The sequence below is a fragment of the Vigna umbellata genome, chromosome 1 (assembly GCF_029865625.1).
Source record: "Vigna umbellata cultivar VRB3 chromosome 1, Vumbellata_1.0, whole genome shotgun sequence".
Lineage (NCBI taxonomy): Eukaryota > Viridiplantae > Streptophyta > Magnoliopsida > Fabales > Fabaceae > Vigna > Vigna umbellata.
The window spans coordinates 53,699,657-53,724,141 of record NC_142165.1 but is presented as its reverse complement, the minus strand read 5'-3'; the positions used below and the strand labels follow the sequence as shown (position 1 = coordinate 53,724,141).

At 32.5% G+C, this 24,485-nt stretch overlaps 4 protein-coding genes across 6 annotated transcripts; 2 read left to right on the top strand and 2 right to left on the bottom strand.

Annotated features, from left to right (window-relative positions):
* Nucleotides 1-1,195: 1,195 nt before the first annotated feature.
* Nucleotides 1,196-6,970, bottom strand: LOC124837666 (kinesin-like protein KIN-14C). The gene is made up of 17 exons (XM_047313095.2): nucleotides 6,834-6,970; nucleotides 6,491-6,730; nucleotides 6,254-6,398; nucleotides 5,688-5,797; nucleotides 5,486-5,605; nucleotides 5,085-5,288; nucleotides 4,638-4,847; nucleotides 4,455-4,529; nucleotides 4,190-4,336; nucleotides 3,960-4,089; nucleotides 3,735-3,844; nucleotides 2,842-3,003; nucleotides 2,544-2,758; nucleotides 2,199-2,280; nucleotides 2,017-2,121; nucleotides 1,819-1,926; nucleotides 1,196-1,639 (listed from the first exon to the last, which is right to left on the bottom strand). Exons 1-17 carry the CDS (start codon nucleotides 6,855-6,857, stop codon nucleotides 1,445-1,447), a joined length of 2,382 nt encoding a protein of 793 aa, XP_047169051.2. The 5' UTR covers nucleotides 6,858-6,970; the 3' UTR covers nucleotides 1,196-1,444.
* Nucleotides 6,971-15,142: 8,172 nt separating this feature from the next.
* LOC124837596 (protein DESIGUAL 2-like) lies at nucleotides 15,143-15,986 on the bottom strand. Its single transcript, XM_047313014.2, has 3 exons — nucleotides 15,825-15,986; nucleotides 15,546-15,751; nucleotides 15,143-15,471 (listed from the first exon to the last, which is right to left on the bottom strand). The coding sequence occupies exons 1-3, from the start codon at nucleotides 15,921-15,923 to the stop codon at nucleotides 15,255-15,257; spliced, it is 522 nt and encodes a 173-aa protein (XP_047168970.1). The 5' UTR covers nucleotides 15,924-15,986; the 3' UTR covers nucleotides 15,143-15,254.
* Nucleotides 15,987-18,086: 2,100 nt separating this feature from the next.
* LOC124837656 (protein HEAT-STRESS-ASSOCIATED 32-like) lies at nucleotides 18,087-20,649 on the top strand. Its single transcript, XM_088103760.1, has 5 exons — nucleotides 18,087-18,376; nucleotides 18,547-18,738; nucleotides 18,860-19,070; nucleotides 20,023-20,246; nucleotides 20,345-20,649. The coding sequence occupies exons 1-5, from the start codon at nucleotides 18,251-18,253 to the stop codon at nucleotides 20,459-20,461; spliced, it is 870 nt and encodes a 289-aa protein (XP_087959886.1). The 5' UTR covers nucleotides 18,087-18,250; the 3' UTR covers nucleotides 20,462-20,649.
* Nucleotides 20,650-22,461: 1,812 nt separating this feature from the next.
* LOC124837591 (uncharacterized) lies at nucleotides 22,462-24,199 on the top strand. 3 transcript variants are annotated; one of them, XM_088111966.1, is made up of 3 exons: nucleotides 22,462-22,619; nucleotides 22,742-22,819; nucleotides 23,606-24,199. In XM_088111966.1, exon 3 carries the CDS (start codon nucleotides 23,630-23,632, stop codon nucleotides 23,924-23,926), a length of 297 nt encoding a protein of 98 aa, XP_087968092.1. In that variant the 5' UTR covers nucleotides 22,462-22,619; nucleotides 22,742-22,819; nucleotides 23,606-23,629; the 3' UTR covers nucleotides 23,927-24,199. The 3 variants fall into 3 exon arrangements, with proteins under 3 accessions (XP_087968092.1, XP_087968087.1, XP_087968083.1); XM_088111961.1 differs by having other exon boundaries at nucleotides 22,742-22,852; XM_088111957.1 differs by having other exon boundaries at nucleotides 22,463-22,619; nucleotides 22,742-22,836.
* The last annotated feature ends 286 nt before the right edge of the window (nucleotides 24,200-24,485 follow it).

The window sequence follows — 24,485 nt, the reverse complement described above, 5'->3', positions numbered from 1 at the left end:
GTTCTCTTTTACTGGAATTATCAAAAAGTGAAAGATGTATTATCTAAAGAATTAACTCTAAATTTTTACTCGCATTTGTGTATATAATATAACTGAGGACCATATTATAAAGCTAAGTAAGAGAGGCACAAAGTTATATGGGTTTTGTAGTAATTTAATTTTTACGGTCCTCAATGTTAAAATTACTACTTACTAAAAAATTTAGACTTTATTTACACACATTTCCTTACTTTAAGTTAAACAATTTGTCGACAGTATGAATTATCATTTTAGTTACCGTGTGTTTATACAAACATTCATATGATTAAAAAAAAATCTTCTAGTGTATACAGTTTTTTTAATCTCTAATTTACAGTATCTATACACTTATGAATTAAAAAATATTAAAAATATCATCCATAGAAGCTAAAAAGTATTTTTAAATATAAATATATTAAACTGTTATTTATCTGTAAAATTTACAACGATAAGTTTATATGAAATAATCGTTCCTCCGTATCAAATTTCATTATTACTCATTAACAAATCAATTTCTATTCACTTTAAAGGTGTTAATTGTGTATCATATATTCCAATTACTTAATTTGAAATAATTCAACCCAAATAAATTAAGTTCATGATTTATCGGCAATGAACTGATTCAATCTCAATAAAAATGTCCAACCCAAGATTTAATTTGACTAAAATTATGTGATATTAATAAAATAACAATAATATAACTATTATTCAACTTATCTTATTTTATTTGGCAAAAGTATATTTTTAAAATATAAAATTTTTAATTTTTTAAACATTAAATAATAATAGTCTTGTTTAAAAGTCTAAAAAATAATGGTTCAAAATGTAAATTCAAAGAAAGGAAATATTGAAATTTTAATTATTGAATTTAATAAAAAGGAAGAAATTTAAATATTGAAATATTCAACCCGCCCAAGATTCTTTTATATTAGATTAGAATAGGTGAAGGATTTGTATAAACCCTGCACATAAATGATACACAACCAACAAAATTGCTCAAGTGGATTTGAGTTCCATCGCCCAAATCCCCAGTTGTGTTCTCATCTTATAGCTGTCTTCTAAAATTATCCAAAACGAAGTTTAACATCCTAAAATAGTGAGGGAAGAAAAGGACCAAGAATTTGTTAACGTTCTGGGAAGAGCTTTTGAGGACAAAGAACGCTTTGCACATGAATCATTGGAATAAACAAATGAAAGCCAAATTTAGAACTATCTCATGTCACATCTGAATGGTACACAAATTATTGGAGGCTAAAGCCAAGCCTCTACAACCAATTTACACAAAAGTTAGATTCTCTAAATTTTACACTCGTACAATTATCATAGCAGCAAAAAAGAATATATATATTTTCTTCATTCAGCCGCTAAAAAGCAGGGCAAATAAACAATTAAATTTAGTCATGGGTGAAACCGATGAAACCTTTTGTTAACCATAGCTCAAACGGGATTCTGAGGAGCGTGATGACGATGATGATGTATGAGTCTGACGCCTTGGAATCCCAATTTCGCAGGCATTGACTCTGGCTGCAAAGCGGAGGGAACAAAGTGACTCGCCAGTGGAAGATTGATCAGGTGAGATGTTGACAAACATCAACGTTTTGGAGTCGCCACCGAGACATGGCTGCCATGAATGCAATACCGGTTAAGGAGCATTAGAAGAACAAAGCAATTTTAAACTAAGATCTTCTTTTATCAACATGTAAAGTTGATCATACTTAATTTTTCACTCTTTAATTTGAATATAATAACAACCACATCAAATTCATCAATAATGAACATTTTTAACATGAATTAACAAACCTGGAGAAGATACGTCAGCTTTGAATTCCTAAAAGGAACATGATCTTCTTTCTTTCCTCCCAAGGCAAATATGACATCGCTCAAACTCGATAGACTTTTGTTGATAGCCTGAACGTGACAGTTAATAAAACGCTGTTATGACAAAGTAGAATTGTTGACATGCTACCCAAGTTAATAGCAATGCAAATCAATGGATACCTGAGTTTCCTTCAACCGGTCTCCAGTTGCCCCACTCCTTGAGAGTCTTTCACTTCCAGCAAGATCGATAAGGTTTAAGACACCTTGGACTTGTTGTTCAGTGTTCTATAAAATAGAGAAAATGCATCAATGTCAGCAGGACAAAAGAACAAAAACAAAATATGTATTAAGAAAGCATATACCTCATTTTTCCCACTTATACGCAGTGTAAAGACAAAATGGCTTCTGGATGACTGTTCATTCATTTGTGTTCTTCCCACTGACCTGAAAAAAACATGAGTGCCACAATTTCTAATTTTCTTTGTTTATGAATATGATCCAATTATACATGGATTTTGAATCGAATACACTAATAAACCATAAACAGACACTTAGCAGCTTCAACTGATTAGTTGAAAAGGAATAACAAGTCAACTAAAATTCATAGGGAAGAAAACATTTAAACTTTGCACACATTTATCGAGAAAGTTTATTCAAAGAACCTTTCAAACATCATTTTCATGATCAAAATATTAAAGACCGTATACCTGCTTTGTGCTGCCTGTCTTAGGAGGGAGGAAATCTCATCTGCGCTACAAACATCCTTTATTGTGAGGTCCGAAACATGTGTGTTTCCATTTGCATCATGTTTGATAGTGTACTGCTTGCTGGAGGCACTATTTTCCGTTCGTGCATGATCACTTGACCGATTTGTTAATAACAAATCCCTGATGGTCTCATTATATATTTCCAGTATTGATGCCTGGAATTATCAATTAAAATTTTCAGTTTTCATAAGTAGATGTGGCCACATGAAATTCGAAAATCAGGATGCAGTATACTAACCTGCATTGTGTACCTCCACCCTTGGTCTTTTAGAGACTGGCTAGTCTGAAATATCTGTTCTAAAGAACGGGGTATCAACCCTTTCAGATCTGGCTCATCAGGCCTACCCATCATAGTATAGGTTTTACCTGAGCCCGTCTGTCCATATGCAAAGATGCACACCTGTCATAGCAAACCATGCCCCTTCTGTGTCAAGCACGGCTTAGACCCAAACGCACAAATAAAAGAAAGAAAAAATATGGACGAAAAAGATAAGCCTCTATTTAAAAGCATATTTAAAATGGTATATAATCCATTCCACCTCTATTCTGCATCTCAAGGCTGAGACAACTTTTCAAGAAATAAACACAACTGAATTGTCTTCAGCCACCTTAGTATATTTGAATAAAATACTAGGCTAGAGTTCATAATAAATAACAACTTTAAAGAATGTGTACTTCAAGTGTTGATAGCATACTCAAGGAAGATACAGAGATAAAGAGGACAGTGGTAACATAACAACCTCAGTACTAATTAGTGATTATTTCCTACGAAGGGCAAAAAACAGACAATATACTACAAACAATAATAATAACAATATTAATCTTATCCCACACGCAGTGTTTTATTTAAACAAATAAAAACAGTATCCCAAAATTAATATAATCATTTAATTTTTTTTGGTTTTACCACCACTGTACCCAAGAAATTTCGTATGATTGTGCAAATGCAAGAAATCATTCCTGGTAATTTAAAAATTGAAAATCATTATCCCAAACATAGGAACTGGGGTACGTTAGTTTTTTTTTTCTTGTCCCAAACACCAATTGCTATTTCCTTTTTCTTGCTAACCGTTTTGATAATTATTTCCGGCCAACTGTGATCTGCCAGACAAATACTGAAGTAGAAATTACCTTGTAGCCATCAAGTGCACTTTGTACCAGCTGTGATATCTCTACAAAAACGTCCTGCTGAGAAGCCTCGTGATTGAACACCTTGTCAAATGTGAAATTGTACTTCTGCCCTGCTCAACATTAATGAGTGGAATTTTGATTCTCGTCAAAGCATGTCTACTACACTAAACACGTAAGTCATAAAGTACAAAAGCTGCAGAGTCACAAAAATGTTTGTATATATACCGCTTTGCACCAATTCAATGCCCCGACCAAGCGCTTCTGTTGAAGTAGGGAATGAAACAACCGTGTCCGCACTGTCATCCGGTAGGAGCGGCCGTACACGGCAGAAAACACGAATATTTCCTTTTAGTTCCTGAAATAGAAAGTAATTGAATATCATTGACCAATAAGTGGAGATTTACATTATAAAAATAAAATAAAATATATATATACGAAAAGCAAACAACACCTACCAAAATAGTGTTATGCAGTTTTTTTCTTAACTTCTCTCCTTCTACTACTTGAAATTCTTTATCTGCCAAACGCTCCTGTAGCCCCTGTATAATCCTCTTCTGCTCTTCAAACATTGTTCTTGTTTCAGAAGCTGATAGATCAGCAGTCTAACAGAAAGAAAATAAAGTTGTTTCAGGTCTAGTTGTCAGAAACATTAAAGCACACTGCACGAAAATTATACGATAAGAACCTTTTCCATGCCAAGAATAAAAACCACTACATTACCTTTAACTTCTCTCTTTCCGCAAACAACTGCTGCTGCAGTATGTGTATTTGATCCTTTTGAGATGAACAAGTTTCCTATGAAGACATCCCACCATAACATAAATCAATTATACACAGAAGAGCACTATTAATGAAATAAAAGAACAAAATATATAAAAGTGAACAAAAGAGAAAACAACAAACCTCAAGAGCATTTGTTTTAATCATCAACGTATCCAATTGTGTACATGTTTTCCCAGTATATTCTTTGTGCCTCGCTATTTCTCCGGATAGGGCATGTACTTGCTCCAACTGACGGTCACGGTCATCTCTAAGTTGCTTTAACTCCTCACGAACACATTTGAGCTCATTTGATAAAATTTCTTTCTGCTTTATAGCCTCGTCCTGTGAAACCTGAAAAATAGATTAAAATCATTAAAGGAAGAGCGGCTAACAGTACCAGTAAAATGCAATAGGTTCTTCACAACAAGTTTCCTTATGAGTTAATCACTTCCATTTCGCAACCAATTTAGCAAATTAATTATCACAATGTTCACATAATAATTCACGATTTTAAATATTTATTAAAATTAGTGGCAAAAAATCATACAACACGTAGAACTAGAGAAAAAAAATACAGATATAACTTACTTTAAGAGATACCAACTGATCCTGCAATGCCTTATTGTGGCCTCTTAAATTGCTAAGGCTCTCAACAATGGCTGCTTTCTCAGTTTCAAGCCGTTTAAGGGCCTCATTAACTGTTTCAAGATCAAACTGAAGACGACTATTGTACTGCTGCAAACTCATATTATACTCCTGTGATCGCTTGTACAAATCTTCATTTGAAATGGCCTGCAAAACTCAATAGTTTCAAAAGGAACAGTTAATGAGGGAGGGAGTATGTAGGATTCAAACAGCAGAAAACATGAACATCTTTTTAGTGCAGAATTTACCCAAGAGGGCAATAATTTTGAATAACTCGGGGGTAAAGTTCAGTAGTTCAATATTTTACAAATAACATTATTATACAGAATATAGCATTAAATCACCTTCTTCTCAGCAACTGATTTCTCATCCCGAACTTTCTCAAGCTCAGCTGACTTCTCATCCCGTACTTTCTCAGCTTTAGTTCTGACTTCCTTTTCTTTACCATAAGAATTAATCGCTTCCTGGATTTGAAGCCACAAAAAAAGAGGTCATTGGGAAATAAAGTAAATTCTCTTGAGATATTCCACTGCAAAGATAGCATACCAATTTATCTGATTCTTCCTTCACAATTCTCTCTTCTAGACAAGAAATTTTCCTCCTCGAATCAGATAGAGTCTCCTCCAACTCATCAATCTTAATCTTCATCTCAGTCTCTGAGAAAACAGAAATGTATGGTCATAAAATAATTTTCCTTTCCATGTGAATTTTCTGATCTGATAACCAAAGATAATGAATTCTATCTGGACATCAAGGGGGACAATAGAGTCAATCAACGAAAATTTAAAATAAAAGTCACCAGGTCTTTCAAATAGAACAAATTAAAACAAAATATATAAACCCTTAAATACATTACCAAATAATTACAATAACTCGATAACTATTCACTGTATATTGAAGAACGAATGTCACTTATGTGTAAACTATTTCACCTAAATCGCTATCTACTTCTAGCCACACAGCAAACAATACAAAAATATACAAATTCCTTCTCCCGCCAAACACAAATAGTAGCTATCATGCTTCTAAACAGAGTTTTAAGATATTTTCAATAGTATATCAGCATATCCACTCAACTTATTCTAAAAAAATTCCGTAGAGATAAAACATACCAGTATCACTGCACTTCTTCTCAGAAGCCTCTAGCTCAGACTGAAGCTTTTCCTTTTCTTGAACATACCCTTCTTCTATCCTTTTATACCAGCGAACGCAGGCCTTAAGGCGCTTAATGAGATCCGTCATCTGCTCCATCTTTTTCTGCCAAACAAACAACAAAAGCAATAAAAAACAAAAAGGAAGAAGAAAAATATTGACTAATTGATTAAATCAAGAACATCACAAAAACAAACCTTACTATCATAGGTATTTCCCTTCTTCTTTTCATTCAGCAAAGCCTCCACATCCTCCTTCGTGAAATCAACCGCATCGGTAACATCACTCGTTGTGTTAAGGTCTGAGCGATTTGTGACAACGGAAAACGGCGTTCTAGGCCTCCCAGCAGCAGTCGGACCGCCCTGTCGCTCCATTTTCTCAGCTCCGGTGCCCCTGCGACGCTTGTCCAGAGAAGCTTCTTCGGGGCCCACCCTTTTCTGAAAGGGAAAACAAAGTGGTCTAGAGGGAAAAGCAGCAAGGTATGGATTGACAGAAAACGAAATAAAGATTGGAGTGAGAAGAACAAAAGGCTTTACTTACATTGCTGGGATTGCGAGAAGCCATGTGAGGCTTGGGAAATGGAGGATTCGAAGAGAGAAATTGAAGTGAAGTGGTAGTTTAGGGTTCAGAGAGAGAGGGAGACAAGTGCGTGGAGCGTGAATTTTGAATTTGATCTCGCGGCCAAGTACGTTCGATCTTCTTTTCTCTTGTTTTCAAATTTTAATATAAATTTTGAAACCAACGGTCACATTCTTTCTTTACAACTATAAAAGTTAAAAAAAGAAAATAAATAAATTTTTCTTTCAATAGTTAGTTCTTATTATTTTAAAAGTGCTAAAATAGTAAAGTTGTCAATTTATTAAATTTATTATTTTAAAAATTTTCCTTTCTTTACTTGTGTACCTGTTTATTTTAAATTCATTTTTATTATGTTAAAATAGATAAATTGTCATTTTTTTATGCGATGAGTATATCAATTTTAGTTTATTTTTTTAATAACATATGTGTATTATTATCTACAAAGTATGATTAGCTCAGAATTGAGTAAATAAATGAATAAAACATGAGTATATTTAGAATTAATATTTTCTTAACATTTTAATTTTTTTAAAATAGAATTATCAAATAATCTCATTTCTCTTAAAGAAGTTTTTGTCCGTATGAGGATAAAATATTCTCTATTTTGTGAAAAGTTCATTTGTTCGATTCAAATAAAACACTTTAGACTTTATAGTCTTACAGAGAAACGAAAAACAGATTTTGCATCCACTAAGTGTATATCTAAAGTTATGCGTAGTTTCCTAAACACATGACATCATATCTGAATAATAGGTCAATAATTCATCATATTATTTAAACAAAAACTTAAAAGACAGAATTAACATTTAATTACTAACATTTAGTTTATCTCTGAAAACTTCCAACATCTTTAACATCCTTTGCAACTTTGAGAATTGCTCTAACTTGAGTGATTTGATCATTATATCGGCAACTTGAACCAAGAGTTGTAGTACTTACCTTGATAGTTCTTTCTTTCACTAAGTTTCTTAAGAAAATAAATTTAATGTTTATATGTTTGTTTCTCCTATGAAATACTAGATTCGTTGATAATTGTATCATTGAATTGTTGTCACATAGAATCAATGTGTTCTTCTGATTTTTAAAAACCAGCTTCTCCAACACCTTTTGAATCCAAATATATTGGCAAGAACGAGATGCAGTAGTTATATACTTAGCTTTTGTGATGAATAATGTGATTACTGATTATTTCTTTGGGGACCATGAGACTGTTATAGAGCCAAATAAAAACACAGATTTAGAAGTACTCCTTCGATCATTTATATCCCTGACAAAACCACTATCAGAATATGCTACAATCTTTGTGTTTTCCTCCTTTTTGTAGTGGATGTCTAGTTCAGTTGTTCCCTTCAAATACCTTAATATTATTTTGGTTGAACACTAATGAGACTGGACATAAATCTATTGATCAAGATTGCTTCATACATTAAATATGGTCGATTTTTGCAATTAAATACATAAGACTATCAACTACTAGTTTGAACAAAGTTGAATCAACCTTGGTTTGTGCATCATGTTTTGAAATCTTGTGCTTAGAACAATTAGATTCTTAACTATGCTACAATTTTCCATGCCAAACCGTGACAACACTTCTTGAGCATATTTCTTCTTATATATAAAAATTCCACTTGAACTATGTATGACTTTAAGAAAGTACCTTATTTTTCCAAAATTTGACATATCAAATTTTGTTATCATGGAACTTTTAAACTCATTACACATACCCTTATCATTTCCAGTATATATCAGGTCATTCACATAAATACTTACAATTAAAATTTTACCTCTCCTTTGATTTTGTAAGCAGTGTATCTCAAAGACATCTATCAAATTCATATTGAACAAAATAAGCCTTTATCTTGTTGTACCAAACTCTCGATGCTTGTTTAAGGCCATAAAGTGCCTTTTTAATTTGTACACTTTCTATTCTTCACCTATTTTCACAAATCCATTTGGTTATTGCACATAAATCTCTTCCTTAAGTACACCATGAAAAAATGCACTTTTCAACATATAGCTGAAACACATTTCAACTATATTGTACTGCTACAACAAGTATTAAGTGAATTGTGTTAAGTTTGGCCACGGGGAGCAAATACCTCTTTGTAAGCCACTCCATATTGATGGGGGAAAGGTAAAAAATATAACAACTTAGAAAAGAGTAATAATGCAGCGAAAATTCAATCCCCCTTCTTGCGAGAATATGCGAGGAGTACCAAACAAATAGAACAAAAAATAGAATCCAAAGCACAAAGAGACACCAACAATTTTTAACATGGAAAACCCCTCAATGCAAGGGTAAAAACCACGAGTTGTCCAGACCAAAGAAAAAATTCACTATGATCAATAATAGGGTACAAAAGAGTCTCCAATAATAATACCAAATGATATTTTCAATAAGCAGATTTAACTAAGCACAAATGCTTACAAATAGAACAAAGAAGATGAAAATTCTCCAAAACAGGGTTGCTAGTGCAGGATCGATTTCTCTCAAGTTACACCTCAGATTGACGATCCGAACGGTTAGAATGAAGAACCATATGGATAGAACCCACTACCCAAAAATTAGCCCGATCCAACGGTGAACGACCTTACAACGTCGAAAACACTAATGTCGATTTAGGGTTATGCGGGAATAGCTTTCTCTCTTTCTTTTTCTCTCACTTGGCTTTTGCTTCTCTTCAAATGACTCTAATGTGCCCTACTAATCTGACCCATCTCTATTTAACCTAGTGAGACATAAAGGTCCACAATATTTGGGTCTATTCTCCACATAAGAAGGGAGCACAATAACCCAACAAATCTCCCTCTCACGACTATGTAGAGATATCCGCGAAACCGGCGATCTCACAACAAACTTCAAACTTTCCTCTTGGCAATGCCTTGTTCGTCATATCAACACCATTATCATCTGTATGAACTTTAGCTAATTCCAACAGCTTAGCATCCAAAACATCATGTATCCAATGATACCTCACATCAATATGTTTGGATTTAAAATGAAAAGTGGGATTCTTACCAAGATGAATAACACTTTGACTGTTACAATACAACAAGTATTTCCCTTGCACAAAACCAAGCTCCTGCAAGAATTTCTTCACCCATAACAACTCCTTACATGCTTCAGTTAGTGCAATGAATTCTGCCTCAGTAGTAGACAACGCTACACACTTTTGCAACTTTGATTGCCAAGCCAAGGTTCCCCCTACAAACTGAATCAAATAGCCTGAAATAGACTTTATAGAATCAATGTATCCAGTCATATCTGAATTTGAGTAACCCACCAAAGTAGGCTTATCACCTCCAAAACAAAGCCTTAAACCACTAATACCACGAAGATGTTACCAATGAGGAGCATTGATACTTTGAAGATAAATGATTTTGATGATGCTGCAAGAAATAAACTCGAAGAATCAAGTTATAATTGTTTTAAAAGCACTTTTATAGTTTGCAAATGTATTAGGAAAGATTTTAAACATGTAAAACTTAGAAATCTCATATATTTAAGATAGTTACGCGTATAATCGATTATGTGAATGGAATAATCGATTATCATGAGCTTTCTTGAAAAATCATTTCGCTTTGGAATAATTGATTATTACTTCAAATAATCGATTATGATGAGAATTGCCCAAGTCACTGGAATAATCGATTGTTCCTCAGGATAATCGATTATCACTTTTTGAAAAACCCTGTAACGGACTTGAATAATCGATTATAAATGTGAATCTTTTCGTCATTCAGAGGCAGTGGAAAAAATGGGTCTCTTCGTCCATCAGGGGCGGTAGGAGAGATTGGGATTTGAGTGTTGCATTTTCCTCTTGCAAGGAAGTAGAAAGGGATGAATGTATCGTCCGTAGGGTTCCAGCTCATGTAGAGTTTAGTGTTGAGGTGAACAACTTGGAACAGGGGAGAGAGGTCCGAAACTGCGGTGAAGGACCACTCGAATCGTCTTGGTTTGGTAGACTAGAATGATGCAGTGAAGTATGGAAGTTGACATAGGCACGAGTTGCCTTTAATTGATAAGTGGTGTAAAACTAATGAGTTAATCATGATTCTATTTAAGGGAATGTATGTATGGTTATTGTATTAGTTGTTAAAGTCTTATTATGCACTGATGTTGTTTCATGTGATGGAACTGTAATAAGAACTTAACGATTATGATATAAATGTTATATCGGTGATTTGATTTTTATTTTGTTAACTCACCCTTGCATGTTGTGGTTGTAGTTTCCACCTATGACGATCGTTTTTATATGGAAGCAGATGATACTGTAGATAACCTAGTGGATGCTTAAAGCGGTGAGTTGATTGCAAGAGTTAGGGAACATGGGCTTTTGTTTGGAATAAAATATTTTATTGGGAGTTTTATTTTGTAATCAATTGGAACTATGATTTTTTTTTTTGGCTAATTACAAAGACTTATTGAAATTGAATTTCCACGATAATATTATGTTTTAAAAATTTTAAATTTTTACTCATGATCGTGACATTCAAAATTGGGATGTTAAAATTAAATTATTTGTAAGTTTTATTACATCATTTAAGAAACTTTTTTTAAATGATTCTTTTGTTTAAATGCTTATATGTTCAACACTGTTTAGATACAAAACTTTAAGCTTCAATGTTTCTTAGATGTTTCTTTTTGTTAGACGTTGTTTGTTAGACGTTGTTTGTTAAACATTGTCTGTTAGATGATATATGCTAGAAAACGTTGTTTTTGTAAAACATTATTTAATAGACGATTTATATTGATAGACACTTATTTTGTTTAACATTGTTTGTTAAACTTCAAAATAGGAAATGTTAGACGGTCTCGTTTCTTTAAACGATCATATTTCTTTAGAAGATCCACTAACAGTAATATATCTGGTATGTCTAGTATGTGACAATCACAAGTTTGGAACTCCCAAAATAAGCAACATCCACCTAAATGAGAAGGTATGCCAATATATTTCTAATGTTATTCTTTCAATATTATATTTTACTTTATGGCCTATCTATTTTTGAAATCCTTTTATAGAGAAGTGGATTTTGTTAAATTTTTTGTATTTTGACATTCTATGATTAGATTTTACTTATCCCTTATATCAAGTTGATGCAAAGATTTAGGAATTAGACTCAATTGAAAATGTAAAATCAAGAATTAAAAACAATCACTAGTATAATAAGAAGAAAAGACACCGGTTATTTTTGCTTATAGGCATCGGTTCTGCAACCGAGGCATATGTGGGCGAGGTAAAAAGGGTAGACTTTATGCCTCAGTCACGAACCGAGATAAAACGAGATGGGATTATGTCTCGGTTCTTAGATAATCGAGGCGGTAGTGTGTTTTTTTTTTCAGATTTTAGGACTCGGTTGATACTATGCCTCGTTTTACTTTATCAGGTTGCAACTCTTTATCAACTGCTAAGGCAACGTACACAATGGAAGCGTGTTCTTCAGATCCAAAATCCATTTCCATATCACAGGAGAATTCCCATTGCGGTTGGTCATGTGGTGTAGTGGAAGCCATGTGTAAACCTTCAACCCAAGGAGTGGACGGCAGAGGAACCTAAAACAGAGTGGTGCAAGTCAAATTGTTTCTCAGTACGTACCAGAAAATCCCAACCCGAGATCGAAACAGACCTAAGATTTCCCAATTTCACAAACCCAATTTGATAGAACCCAAAGGTTACAATTTTTGAATGGCAATCACCTGTACTTGTGATTGTGAGTCTTCACTGGCCTAAAGAACAATGCCAAAATTTGCAAAATTTCACAGATCTAACACTGTTAAACTTCATCTTTATTGGATTAAGATATGAAGAAGAAGCAGAAGAACAAGAGTAGATGAACACCTTCTACAACGAACCAGGAAGCTCCCTTAGGGTTTCCAATCACAGAGGGCTTCGATGGCTGGAGGAAGATTGCCGGTCTAGGGCGGCGGCGACATTCCATTAAGGGGTGAGAGGGTAGCGGCGACTCGCGGTGAGGAGTTTGACAACAAGCGCCGCTGTGGCGACGACGGAGGGCTCGCCGATCTGGAGCGGCTTGGTGATTTGGGCTTGGCGATCTGGAGCGGATCTGGAGAGGCTTGGCGATTTGGCGATGGCGATCTGGAGCGGTGGATGAAGATGAAGATACAGTGGCGAAGAATGGTGGAGGTAGAGCGGCGGAGGCAACAGTGGTGGAGGCAGCAACGGCGGAGGCTACAACAGCGAGAGAGGGGAAGAATGGGAGAGCACAGAGGGGAAGAAGGGAGAGCACGAGAAAGAAGAAGTTGTTAGGCTGTGTAGATGAAAAAGATCAGAGAAATGAAGCGAAGCCTGACTTGCACATGTGTATAGGCAGCTGTTGTCTGGCAACCCGAGGCAATAGGGCCTTTTCATAAAGTTGTTAGACAAAATATTTGAATAGGACAGAGGTATAAGTCTCGGGTCTTCTTCTAACCGAGACAATATCACCATTCTGCCTCGGGTCAAGGTGTAACCGAAGTATATAGCTTTTTATGCTTCGGGTTTTGCGTAACCAAAGTGACGCGTTAGATTGCACTTTGTTGCCTAGTGAATAAGAAAAACTTAGATAAAGAAAAACATCATAAACCAATATTTGATAAGTCTAAAGATGATGGCCATAAGAATTGGAAAATTCTGAATAACATCACTAAGATGTAGTAAAAAATCTTAACATAAATAACCTGTTATTTTAGTGAAAAATCCCGATCTTCGTTATGAATTCCAAAAGGTTATAAATACCTATTAAAAGAAATAACTTTGGTGAAAAAAATCCTGATCTTCATCATCGACTCCAAAAGATTATAAATACCTATTAACTTATCTCATTGGTAACTAAATAGAACAAAATTACTGTCCCTATATTCTAATAATAGGTAGTTTGTATTAGTAGTCATGTTTATACATTTTAAATGGTCTTGGGTTCAAATTCTAATTATAAGCATAATATTAATATTTTTATTTTACTACTCTACTCATATAATATTTGTAATAAGCTGGGTCTTTTAAAGATGTATTGTTGCATGTGTAATTTGTTAAATATATTTAACTAATTGTATTTCTGCAAATGTTTTCCCAATTTTTTTAACATCTTGTCCACTTGAATAACACTTATGTAAAAAAATAGTTTGAATTTCTTGATATAAGGCGAATGATATTTTCGGAAATTTCTTCCAGAATTCTTTGTTAACATCTTTTGATTTTCACTTTAGTAATCAGTTATGCAAAATTCTTTGTCACCATTTAACTATGTTGTTCTTTGTTAATAGTATTTGTTGTTATATTAATTTTTTCAAAACTAATTTTGAGACTTCTGGGTATGTGGATAGTCGTTTAGCCATTTCTTTTTAATAAAAAAATTGGACCACAATGGCTTTTGGTTGATAATAAAGTTAACGTAAATGTAAGTTTTCAATTTATTAAATTTATAATTTTCAAAAATTTCCTTTCGTTTCTTGTGTATCTTGTATATTTCAAATCCATTTTCGTTACATTAAAATGGATAAATTGTCCATTTGTTTTATGCATTGAGTACATCAATTTTCGTTTTACTTTTTTAAGAATATGTGTGGATAGTAATTTATGAAAGATAATTATCTCATAATTCAAAAAATAAGTAAATAAAAATGTATATTTATTGGCCAAATTAATATTTTCTTTTCAAATATAGAATTGTCAAACAATCTCCCTTCAACGTGCATCAGGTGTTTAAAATTTAGCATTATAAGAAAAAAAAAGGTTTTCATCTTTCCGCAAACAAATCATTGTCAAAATACCTTGCAGTGAATTATAGCGACCGTTATATATTCACTTTCCAGACTCAATCAAAAGGCAAATGTAAAGTTACGGATATTATCGATGTGAGTAAATTCATTTGTATTCCAAACCATTATTGTTCATTGGTGACTTTGGAGCACTTTTAAGGTGCAAATTACGAAATAAAATATTGTGATTCAAATTCTTTTTCAAAATTTTGATATAATATATATATTATTTTTTTATTCATTCATTATTGATTTGTTATTTGTTGATGTATTCTAAATCTAATAAAAAAATAGCATATCTATTGTGTCAATATATTATAAAAAAAATATATGTCAAAGCTCAAATTGCTCAATAAATATATATCAAAATCTAGAATAATTATACGTATGTGCGTTTTAGATTTTCTTTTGTCATTTTAAAACTACATTACAACTAAAGATTTGAGTTACTAATTTAAGAAAAGTATAACACAGTCATGAAGCATTGAGTCCTAAAAATATGGAAGTCTACTAAACAATAAAGTGAGATTACTCATTCATGTAACAGTGTAATGAAAATGAGAAGTTAAATGGTACATTTCTTATCTAATGATGGTGTGATGGTATAAGAAAGAGAATGGTGTTTAAGGGTGGCTAACAATGGGGTTTCCTTGTCTCTTTTCTTCCCTCCTTGTGGCAGTTACAGAGACATAATAGACAACGGTGAACAACCCATGTACGAAGCACAAAATCCCTCCAATCGATAGAAAACGACGATTTGACATTCCACACGATTCTCTTGATCTTGAGTTGGCTAAGGTCCCTAATATCAGCAAGGAGAAACCAATTGCCAAAACCATCCTGCAATCAATCAACACCACTTCAGTATCAACATGGTAACATATGATATGTCGTGTTGTAAAAGACATATATACCATGATAACAAGAAAAAAGACACTGCTAATTGTCTATTGGCTGTGGCTCTTTCGCATTCTTCTTTTGAGCGCATGCAAATGCACCCACCAAGCAAGTGAGCAAATGCATGAGCAAAGGCCAAGAGAACGGAAGCAGCAACTCCTAGCTTGAAGGCTCCGAAGCTGGGGTCTCTACACTCCAGTGCCCACATCTTCAACTCCTTAACCTGTTTCCATCGCAAAACATGATAACTAAGACTTCTCTTCTGTCACCAACATTCAAAATTCGGATATATATACCTTGTTTTCGGCTATTTCTGCTTGAATTCCAAGTATGCCAGCTGCAACATCCAACACCAAGACAAGAATGCAGACAAGGAAGCCATAGTTTTGGGCCATTTTCACAAAATTCAAGGCAAGGCAGATAACTTGTTCATAACTCCTTACTTTAATAGTGGAGCAGTGTCATATTTAATAGAGGAATAGGAATAAAGGTTTGGTGCATATTATGATATATGCATGAAATTAGCTGTGATCTATGGGTGAAAGTTGCTTTCCTCTTCAAGTTTACTTTATTCTTCGTTTCTCTTTTCCTTTCTCCAATATTCCTTCCATGAGGGACACGGAAAGCAGAGTCACCAAGGGAACCTCACACACATCTATCATTCTTTTATCTTTTTGATTCATCCATCATCACCAAAAAGACATGTAGAAACTCTTGATTGAGATCAATAATTTAAAAAATTTTGTAACTTTGATTCATAATATAAGTAAATTGTTCATCAAATTTATTAACATTGAATTAATATATAAATAGTCAAACATTTAAAACGGATTGAAAAACATATAAATTTGATAGGCCACTAGAATTAATATGTTGAGTGATATGGAAAGAAACATTCAACCACACTCCTTGGAAAACAATATATTTTAACTTATTTATAGTCAAATTTGTATTATTATAAAAATTTAAAGAAATTCAAACTATTAAGAAATTTATATTTTTAATTTAAACTTAATTGTTGTAAATTGTTTCAACTATTTTTTTTAATTAAATTTGGATTGTCACCTTTGACCAGTTCGAAGTTGTTTCAAGTAAATCGAAACAATTTTTCCAACAAAAGTTGTTTAAATATAAAAATATCAATTTAATACAAGTTTTATTGACACAGAGTTATTTATAATGAACAACTTTCATCAATTTATACACATTTTCTTCAAATTAAACAAGTCATTTATAGGACTCGTTAAAATAATACTTTTATTTATAAATAAAATTTTATTTATAAACAATCCTCGGAAGTTATTTTCACTAAAGACGTTTGAAGCACTTCTTAATTAAAATGATTCAAGTATTTTTTATGCATTTACAATTCACATTGAAATAATATTTTTATTTCTAAACAAAATTTTTGTGAATCATTCTTAAGAAAAAAATTTCTATCATCTCTCACTCAATTATTCAACTATTTTTCCGCATAGTTTAGTCTAAGCATCATTCATTAAAAATATTATATATTGTTTTGGTATGGTTGAGATCTCTAACTTAAGTATTCAAAGTTGTCTCCTCCATCATCCATGTTGCATCATTCTCTCTCTTTTTCTTGTCCTAGCCGTAAGAAGGATGTTGCATAAGACATTCTCACGCGACTTTGCTTAATAATCTTGTAATAAAGATTAATAATTAAAGTTAATTATCTATCTTTTTTGTCAGACATATATTTATAATCACTAATAAATGACATTATTCATATTAATGGTCAATCAATGACTATTATTTTCATTAACTGCTTATTAATAATTATTATTGTTCAAACTAATTTTCAAACCGAATCTGTTATTTTCTCATGAGATGGTCAGCCATCCGGTCCTTTGGCTGACCGGGTGATCTACATACAAATATATATTTTTTTAACTTTTTTATTATGTTTGTAAAAATCTTTTAAAATTTCAAACTTAAATAATCCTGTAATATCCTTAGATATAATAAGAAAATTACCTTAAATATAATTCTCATGCACTATAATCTTTTAAAATTATTCTTATATCATCAAAGATTGTATCTTATAAGAAATATAAAAATATCCATATTATACATTAACATGCACTTTATTTATATAACATACATACCCGAAATTTTACATAACCTACACTTATATTGTTCTGCATTGTCTAACCTTTTCATTTTCTAAAATATACTGTTTTCCTTTTTTAATACTTTTACTTTATACATTCTTTTATTATCTAATTTTAATTTTTATATTTTTAATCATCTACTCCTTATATTTTCTCTACATTATCTAACATTTCTATTTCCTCAATTTATAAATCTCTTATAATAATATGATATACATTTATTACTTAAAAAAACACAAAACAACATACATCGATATGGGCGAATTGCAAACTAATTTGAATAAGAAAAACATTTCATAACTTAAAAAAAGTTAAATTATATTAAATTTTATTTTTTCAACTAATTAAATTATTATATTATAAACACGTGTAGCAGCGTCGTCGTTCTTGTGTTGGACGAATAGCAATACCTGTTACAGTCTTTATATTTCAAGCGTTTTCTAGAACCAGCTACATCATTCTCCCCTGTTCTCTCGATAACTACTCCTATCTTCTTTCTCAGGTAAGTTAGATCGCGTTTGGGAGAAAGGAAGGGAAAATCCAAAGCTAAGAAACAACGGAACTGGAATCTCTCTCGTAACTACCTAACAATGGCTGAGTCCCTATGGAAGAAGATGTACGCGTTTAACGAGGATCGTCTCGACAAGCCTCGTCGTTTCGGCGTCACCGAGATTCCAATCCCCAATTTCAGTCCTTTCTCCCACAACCTTCTTCAGGTAACACGATTTTCCTTTCACTTCGTCACACTCTTTTTTCTCCAATTCCGCTTACAAGGTTGTCTTTTGATCACTACTATCCATTACCATGTTCCCTATGTCGCTACAATTTTCTTTTATTAATTGACCTAGCTGTAATTAGTTGTGCTATTTTGGAATGTTTATTGCAGGATATTTTTGAATCTAGAGGGGAATATGTTGATGGGTTGAAGTTATCCGGAGATTCTTACAGCTTGATGCCAAAGGCTACTATCAAGCAAGTGATTGACCTAGCCCATCAGCACGGCGTTTATGTTAGTACTGGTGTTTGGGACGAGCACGTGATTCCGAAAACTCCATCAGATTTCAAAGAATACGTGGAGGTCTCTGCCCGGCTTATTCAGTAATAAATTTTGTTATTGCTTTTGTTTTTTTTGTGATGTGCTTTGTTTCGTGATTGCTGGAGTAGTGGTTTGGTTGCATGAATTTTTTATGTTATTATAGGAATGCAAGCAGTTGGGGTTTGACACAATTGAGCTTAATGCTGGTTCACTCGGGATTCCTGAAGAAACCTTTCTGAGATTTGTTCGCTTGGTCAAAAGTGCTGGTCTGAAAGCTAGACCTCATTTTCAAGTGAGGTTTAACGAGTCTGATATTCCCAAAGGTGGTGATAGGGCCTATGGAGCTTATATTCCCCCAGAACCTAGATCATCTGGTAAGGACATTTAACTCTGCATTTTGTGTACGTGCCTGTCTCTCTCTCTTTCAAGGTGGTATTAAACATATTTAGGCCTTCTTAGGGATACTGAATTCTGGAATCTGAATTGTACCAATAAGGTATACTAAGAGATTAAAATTCTATACATAACAAGTGACGTGATATTATATTAGGAGTTTAATGGTATTACTTTAAAGATAGTTAATGCGTAATTAACAAGTCTACATATAAAGATTAGTGCTTGGATGAGATTATTAAACTGTTTTACATCATTATTGCAAAACCTATTTGTAATACTGCTTGCTGATATAATTTTCGTGAGTGCCGCAAGGGGATTCACTAATTCGATGTTGACAGGGATGATATGATATGTTATTGTTAAATAATGTATCATACATGGACTGGCTGTTCCTTTTTTAAGGGAAATACAATGCATATAACTTGCATCAAGTGTCGAATGATGAATTGAGGCTTGGTTCCCAATCAAATGACATGCATTGTCAACTAAAATCTAGATTATGATACAAATATATTGTGAATTTGTTCCTAAATTCCATCAATTTATTAACAAATATATTATGAACTTTGTCGTAAGAAAGTTCACACGGAAGATCAAATTTAAATTTAGAAGTTGAAAGGGGTTTTGGTTCCAATTTGGATAAATTTCTTAATCAGAAGGATGAACGTATGCCTATTACGGATTCCTTCACTTTGTCAATGTATATAGCATCAAATGGGGGGAGGGGGAGGTGGGTGTCCAGCACCGTATTGCATATCTTTATTTGAATACGTTGATGCTGGACATATTAATAGTTTTAAGTGCTACTATTTTTTGTTTTGAATGGTGTTTTGTGAAATTCTCAGTCACTACCGAAGGTTGATTAGCAATGAAAAATGTAGAATCAGCGCAATGTATTGGTTAAACCTTGCTTGAATTTTTTTTCCTCAGAATTTGTAGAAGATGTGGACCTCTTAATCAGAAAGGCTGAGAGATGTCTAAAAGAAGATGCGGACATGATAATGATTGATGCTTTGGGTGTTAGCCAACATGCTGATAAGATGCGTGGAGATATTGTTGCCAAGATCATAGGGCGCCTTGGTCTTGAGAAGACTATGTTTGAAGCATCAAATCAGAGAATCTCTGAGTGGTTCATCAGACAATATAGTCCAAAGGTAATGCTCAACTAAATAATTTTATTTAGTTACAGTTACTAGACAAGAATAAAAAACCTATCTAACAGATTTTGGCATTATTTTTCCGGTTTGTTCAGGTGAACCTCTGCATTGATCATTCGCATGTGCTGGACGTGGAATGCATCAGAGGACGCAACTCGGGTAGCAATCATGCTTTTGTCTTTGGCCCTTCATCGTTTTCTGTTCTAAAGTGAATGGGGAATTCGTATAGCATAATAGTATTCGCTGGGATTGATTTGTTTGTGTTACTATTACAGTACAAGTCTTGAGTTGGTGTGTTAATATTTCCTTTAACGAGTGAAAGATTGGGAAAGTTATGATGGAGAATGAAGTAAATGTAACATTGTCTTCCATGAAATTTATTTCCCTTAACTTTGTCTTAGATTATTATTCATTGAAAAAACACCTAATCCTAAGAAATAATAAATGTCAATGGAGATAGAATACAAAAGAACAAATAAAAATAATTCCGTATTAATGTCATGTTTAATAAAAATAATTTACCTTGAGTTTCAATTTCTTGTCAATCTGGACGGTTAAAGGCTTTAGCTGCATTTTTTGGGCCAATACAGAGTGTTTTTCCTCTGCTCATGGGGGATAATTTTTATCTGTCACTCGCCAATTGGTTTAATAGTTTCTAAATTATAAAAATTAACCTAAAACTATAAAAAAATGTTACTTTATTATTGAAGTTAATAAATGTTAATTATTTTATTATTCTTCTTTTGCATTTCAAAGTGGTATTTAATATTAAATTTTAAATCAAGTTAACTTGTGCTTGCTTTTGAGAATTAATTTAATGTGTTATTTCATATAAATGATTTTGGTGTTATTTGTGTTTCAGCATAATAAATTTTAAGAATGACAAAGATGATTTTAGATTTTTTTGCTGAACCACATTAGTTAAGCATGATTACTATATCTACTAGATTGATACAATTATTAGGTTTCTTTGTCAACCCTTAATCAAGAGTTTAGTTTGTGTTGGGCAATGAAACAATTATTAAAATTTATTGATGTCATCATTAAGCATAAGAGTTTAGTTTGTGTTGGACACTTCAGAGCAAAAGTCAAACAAATAATTTAATAAGATTTCAAATATAATGGGTAAATTTTGATTTCGTCCATTGATTTTTTGTTATTTTAAAATAATTCAAAAATTATTTCTAATTTTTTTAAATAAGGTTTAATCTCTAAAATTTTATATTTTAATTTTTAAATTAAAAAAATAGTTCTCTTAATTTAATTATATTAATCTTTTTATATGTTAAAAGGTCTTTTAGTTAGTATTTATATTACCTACATTGTTTAGTATATTTTCGTTAACCAAAAAATATATTTGACACATAAAAAATTAATATAATTAATTAAAAATTTGAATATAAATTAATTTTAATTTTAAGGTCAAAATTTGAATATTAAAAAATATTTAACCATTTTTTTTTGCAGAACACGCAAATATACACCAATATCATTTATTTAGTAGATTTATAAAATGAAATTTATGTAATTTATGTAATAAAATTAATAAGCAAAAAGATGTGTTGAAGAATGTAATGCTGATAGCTTTTAGTTTTCAGTAAAATGGACGTTCTGTATTTTGTGAGTTATAAGATATTTTCGTTTAACTAAGTGTACTAACTCAGTAAATTAATATTAGAATCAAAATACCATGTTATTTGTTAAAAATTAATAACGGTAATTAAATATGATTAATTGATAACATTTTGTAATTTATTGTCTCGACTGACAAATGCATTAAGTACAAGTTTACATGGGAGCTTGCGTCTATTTATTCTATACAACTCTTTAAAAAAAATTATTTATAAATGAAAAAAATAGAATAAGTTTATTTACAAACTAATCTATTAATTAATTTTTTTAATAATATTTCTACTTTTTTTATTCATGTATTAATTAATTTTATCTACTTTTATACTTTTTTTTCTAGATCTAGTTTGGTTGGATAAGGGACCTCAAAATTCTTTCAAAACTTTTGTATTAAAATTTTGCTTTATGCTAAAAATTTCTTCCACGTAATTTATTTAATGGCATTTATAGGCAATTTAAATTAAACTATACAATGAGTAATGGAAGTATAGAGCTACTAATTTTAAATATATATATATATATAAATAGTTAGAAAATTTTGGTAGCTAAGGGATTGGTTTAAAATTAGAATTCTCTTAATTTTTGCTTAGCGTAAAATGCCGTTTAATGTTATTGGTTGAAGATGGTTCTTCTCACATGGCATCACACTGAACACCAAGAGCTTTCCATACATATTCGTTACATTACAACCTCAAAGCTCTTCACGAAAGAAGCGTTTTTTCCCGACCTTCGAAATCAAGGGTAACGCCTTTTTTTATTCTCTTATTCACTCCTCTAACCTTATCATCCATCATTCTTAGCCTTTTTCCGCGGATTTTCCGATCCCTTCTCTTATTTTTAAACCTTCCTATCTTGTTACGTAGGCATTCACAAAGGGGGGATTTTTTTCCCCTACGGCTGTTGGAGCAATTAATTTTCCCAAACCAGCTGTTTTGGTTCAGGTGCTCTTTCGTACAAGGTCCGTTTAATTTTCAGTACGTTCTTCATTTTCTGAGCTAGTTGTGTGCGTTTTGCATGATTGGTAATTGTCTTGTTTTGATTGGGATGTGGGTTGCAGAAGATTGAATCAATGGGGTTAAGGTAATTAGGAATTGCCAGCAGGTTAGTTCTGACGGTGGGTGAGGTTTGTGTTAAATCTGCTATGCCGATTGATGGGGAATGCAAACGTGTTGAGGCGTTGTTTTTATTTTTCTTGTGTTGTGCTACTCTTATCTGTTGAATGTTGATTTTCTTTTCCCACATGTTATTGCAGTTGTGGCTGTTAGACTAGGTCTTGGATTAAAAATAATTGATGAAATAAAAGGAAAATAATGGTAGGATTTATTGTGGATTGTTTAATGTGGGGGCAACCTGATACTGTTCTCTTCTACATTGCATCTCTACTAGCCCTATTTTAATGCATTCGGGAGGACCAAAAGTCCATGTTTTTGTGAACAAGCTATTCTAAAAATATATTTAAAATTGATTAGCAAGTATATGCTATCCTCCACAAAAAAGAAAATAATCCAATTGGAATCACGTGTGCCATTAAACTTCATGAGAAAAGGTATGTCAAGAAAGACTAATAATATTCCAAATTGTACAGTTTTTGATTGAATCCAATGAAGTTGTATAATCCATATAGCTAAACTAAGTGCATCTAACGGGATAAGACTACGATTGTTGTTCATATTGTGGATTGAATTTTCTCTGAGTGCTGCTAATTGTGAGATATTGTACACATTCAGGCAGTGTAAGTGATTGTAGAAGCCATGGTTCTTGACTCCATTTTGTCTACTCCTGTTCTGAGGTCACCATCTTTCAAGAGGCAGTTTGCAAGGCATGAGCTGGGTAGTTGGTCAGCATTGGTGAAGAGGCACCTGTTCCTCTTATCTGCTCTTGCTCTACTGACTGTTCTCTGTATCATATATCTATATTTTGCGATTACTTTAGGGGCCAACGATTCCTGCTTCGGGTTGAGTGGACCTGAGAAAGTCTCCTGTCAGATGGACCTTGTTAAGGAGGTGTCTGCAGCCAGTGGCAAACTGAAAAGGCTCAAACAATTCTGATTGTTTTTATCTTTCCCTTTAGGTGACATGAAATCGAAATATAATTTTTCGACTCAATGTTAGTATCATATGTATTATTTATGCTAGCATTTTGTGAGCCAAAATGTACGAAATGCATGTGGAAAGCAATTTCTTGATTGCTAATTCCATGGGTTGCTTTATTCTACCTAATATGAGATCGTTGAGCGCCCTAGCAGACCAAATGAAGCTTGACTTTTAACAATGTTTATGTATATGGACTAATTTGAAACTTCATATTCTCTTTTTGTGTGATTCGATCGGTTCATTTTCAAACAAAGTTTGTAAAACTTCTGAGAATCATACTCCGGTATAACTTACTGCATGTTAAACATATATCACTATTATTAAATAAAAATAACAATATTCATAAAATTTATTTTTAATAGAATATTTTTAATTACTTTTATTCTCATTAAGTGAACACTGATAAAAAGTTAGTGAAAACACATGTGTATTCACTTTTTTTTATACTTAAATTTTAATTTAATCTTTATTTTTGTTTTTTCAATTTAGTAATAATATTATTCTTTTGTTTAAT

Coding starts and splice junctions, on each gene's coding strand:
- LOC124837666 (XM_047313095.2), bottom strand. CDS start 6,857: ATGGCTTCTCGCAATCCCAGCAAT. Junction 4,848..5,084: donor ATCAGTTGGTATCTCTTAAA/GTAAGTTATATC, acceptor TCTATTTTTCAG/GTTTCACAGGACGAGGCTAT. Junction 2,122..2,198: donor GTATAAGTGGGAAAAATGAG/GTATATGCTTTC, acceptor TCTATTTTATAG/AACACTGAACAACAAGTCCA.
- LOC124837596 (XM_047313014.2), bottom strand. CDS start 15,923: ATGGCCCAAAACTATGGCTTCCTTGTCTGCATTCTTGTCTTGGTGTTG. Junction 15,752..15,824: donor CAGAAATAGCCGAAAACAAG/GTATATATATCC, acceptor CGATGGAAACAG/GTTAAGGAGTTGAAGATGTG. Junction 15,472..15,545: donor TCTTTTTTCTTGTTATCATG/GTATATATGTCT, acceptor GATTGATTGCAG/GATGGTTTTGGCAATTGGTT.
- LOC124837656 (XM_088103760.1), top strand. CDS start 18,251: ATGGCTGAGTCCCTATGGAAGAAGATGTACGCGTTTAACGAGGATCGT. Junction 18,377..18,546: donor TCTCCCACAACCTTCTTCAG/GTAACACGATTT, acceptor TGTTTATTGCAG/GATATTTTTGAATCTAGAGG. Junction 18,739..18,859: donor ATTTCAAAGAATACGTGGAG/GTCTCTGCCCGG, acceptor ATGTTATTATAG/GAATGCAAGCAGTTGGGGTT.
- LOC124837591 (XM_088111966.1), top strand. CDS start 23,630: ATGGTTCTTGACTCCATTTTGTCTACTCCTGTTCTGAGGTCACCATCT.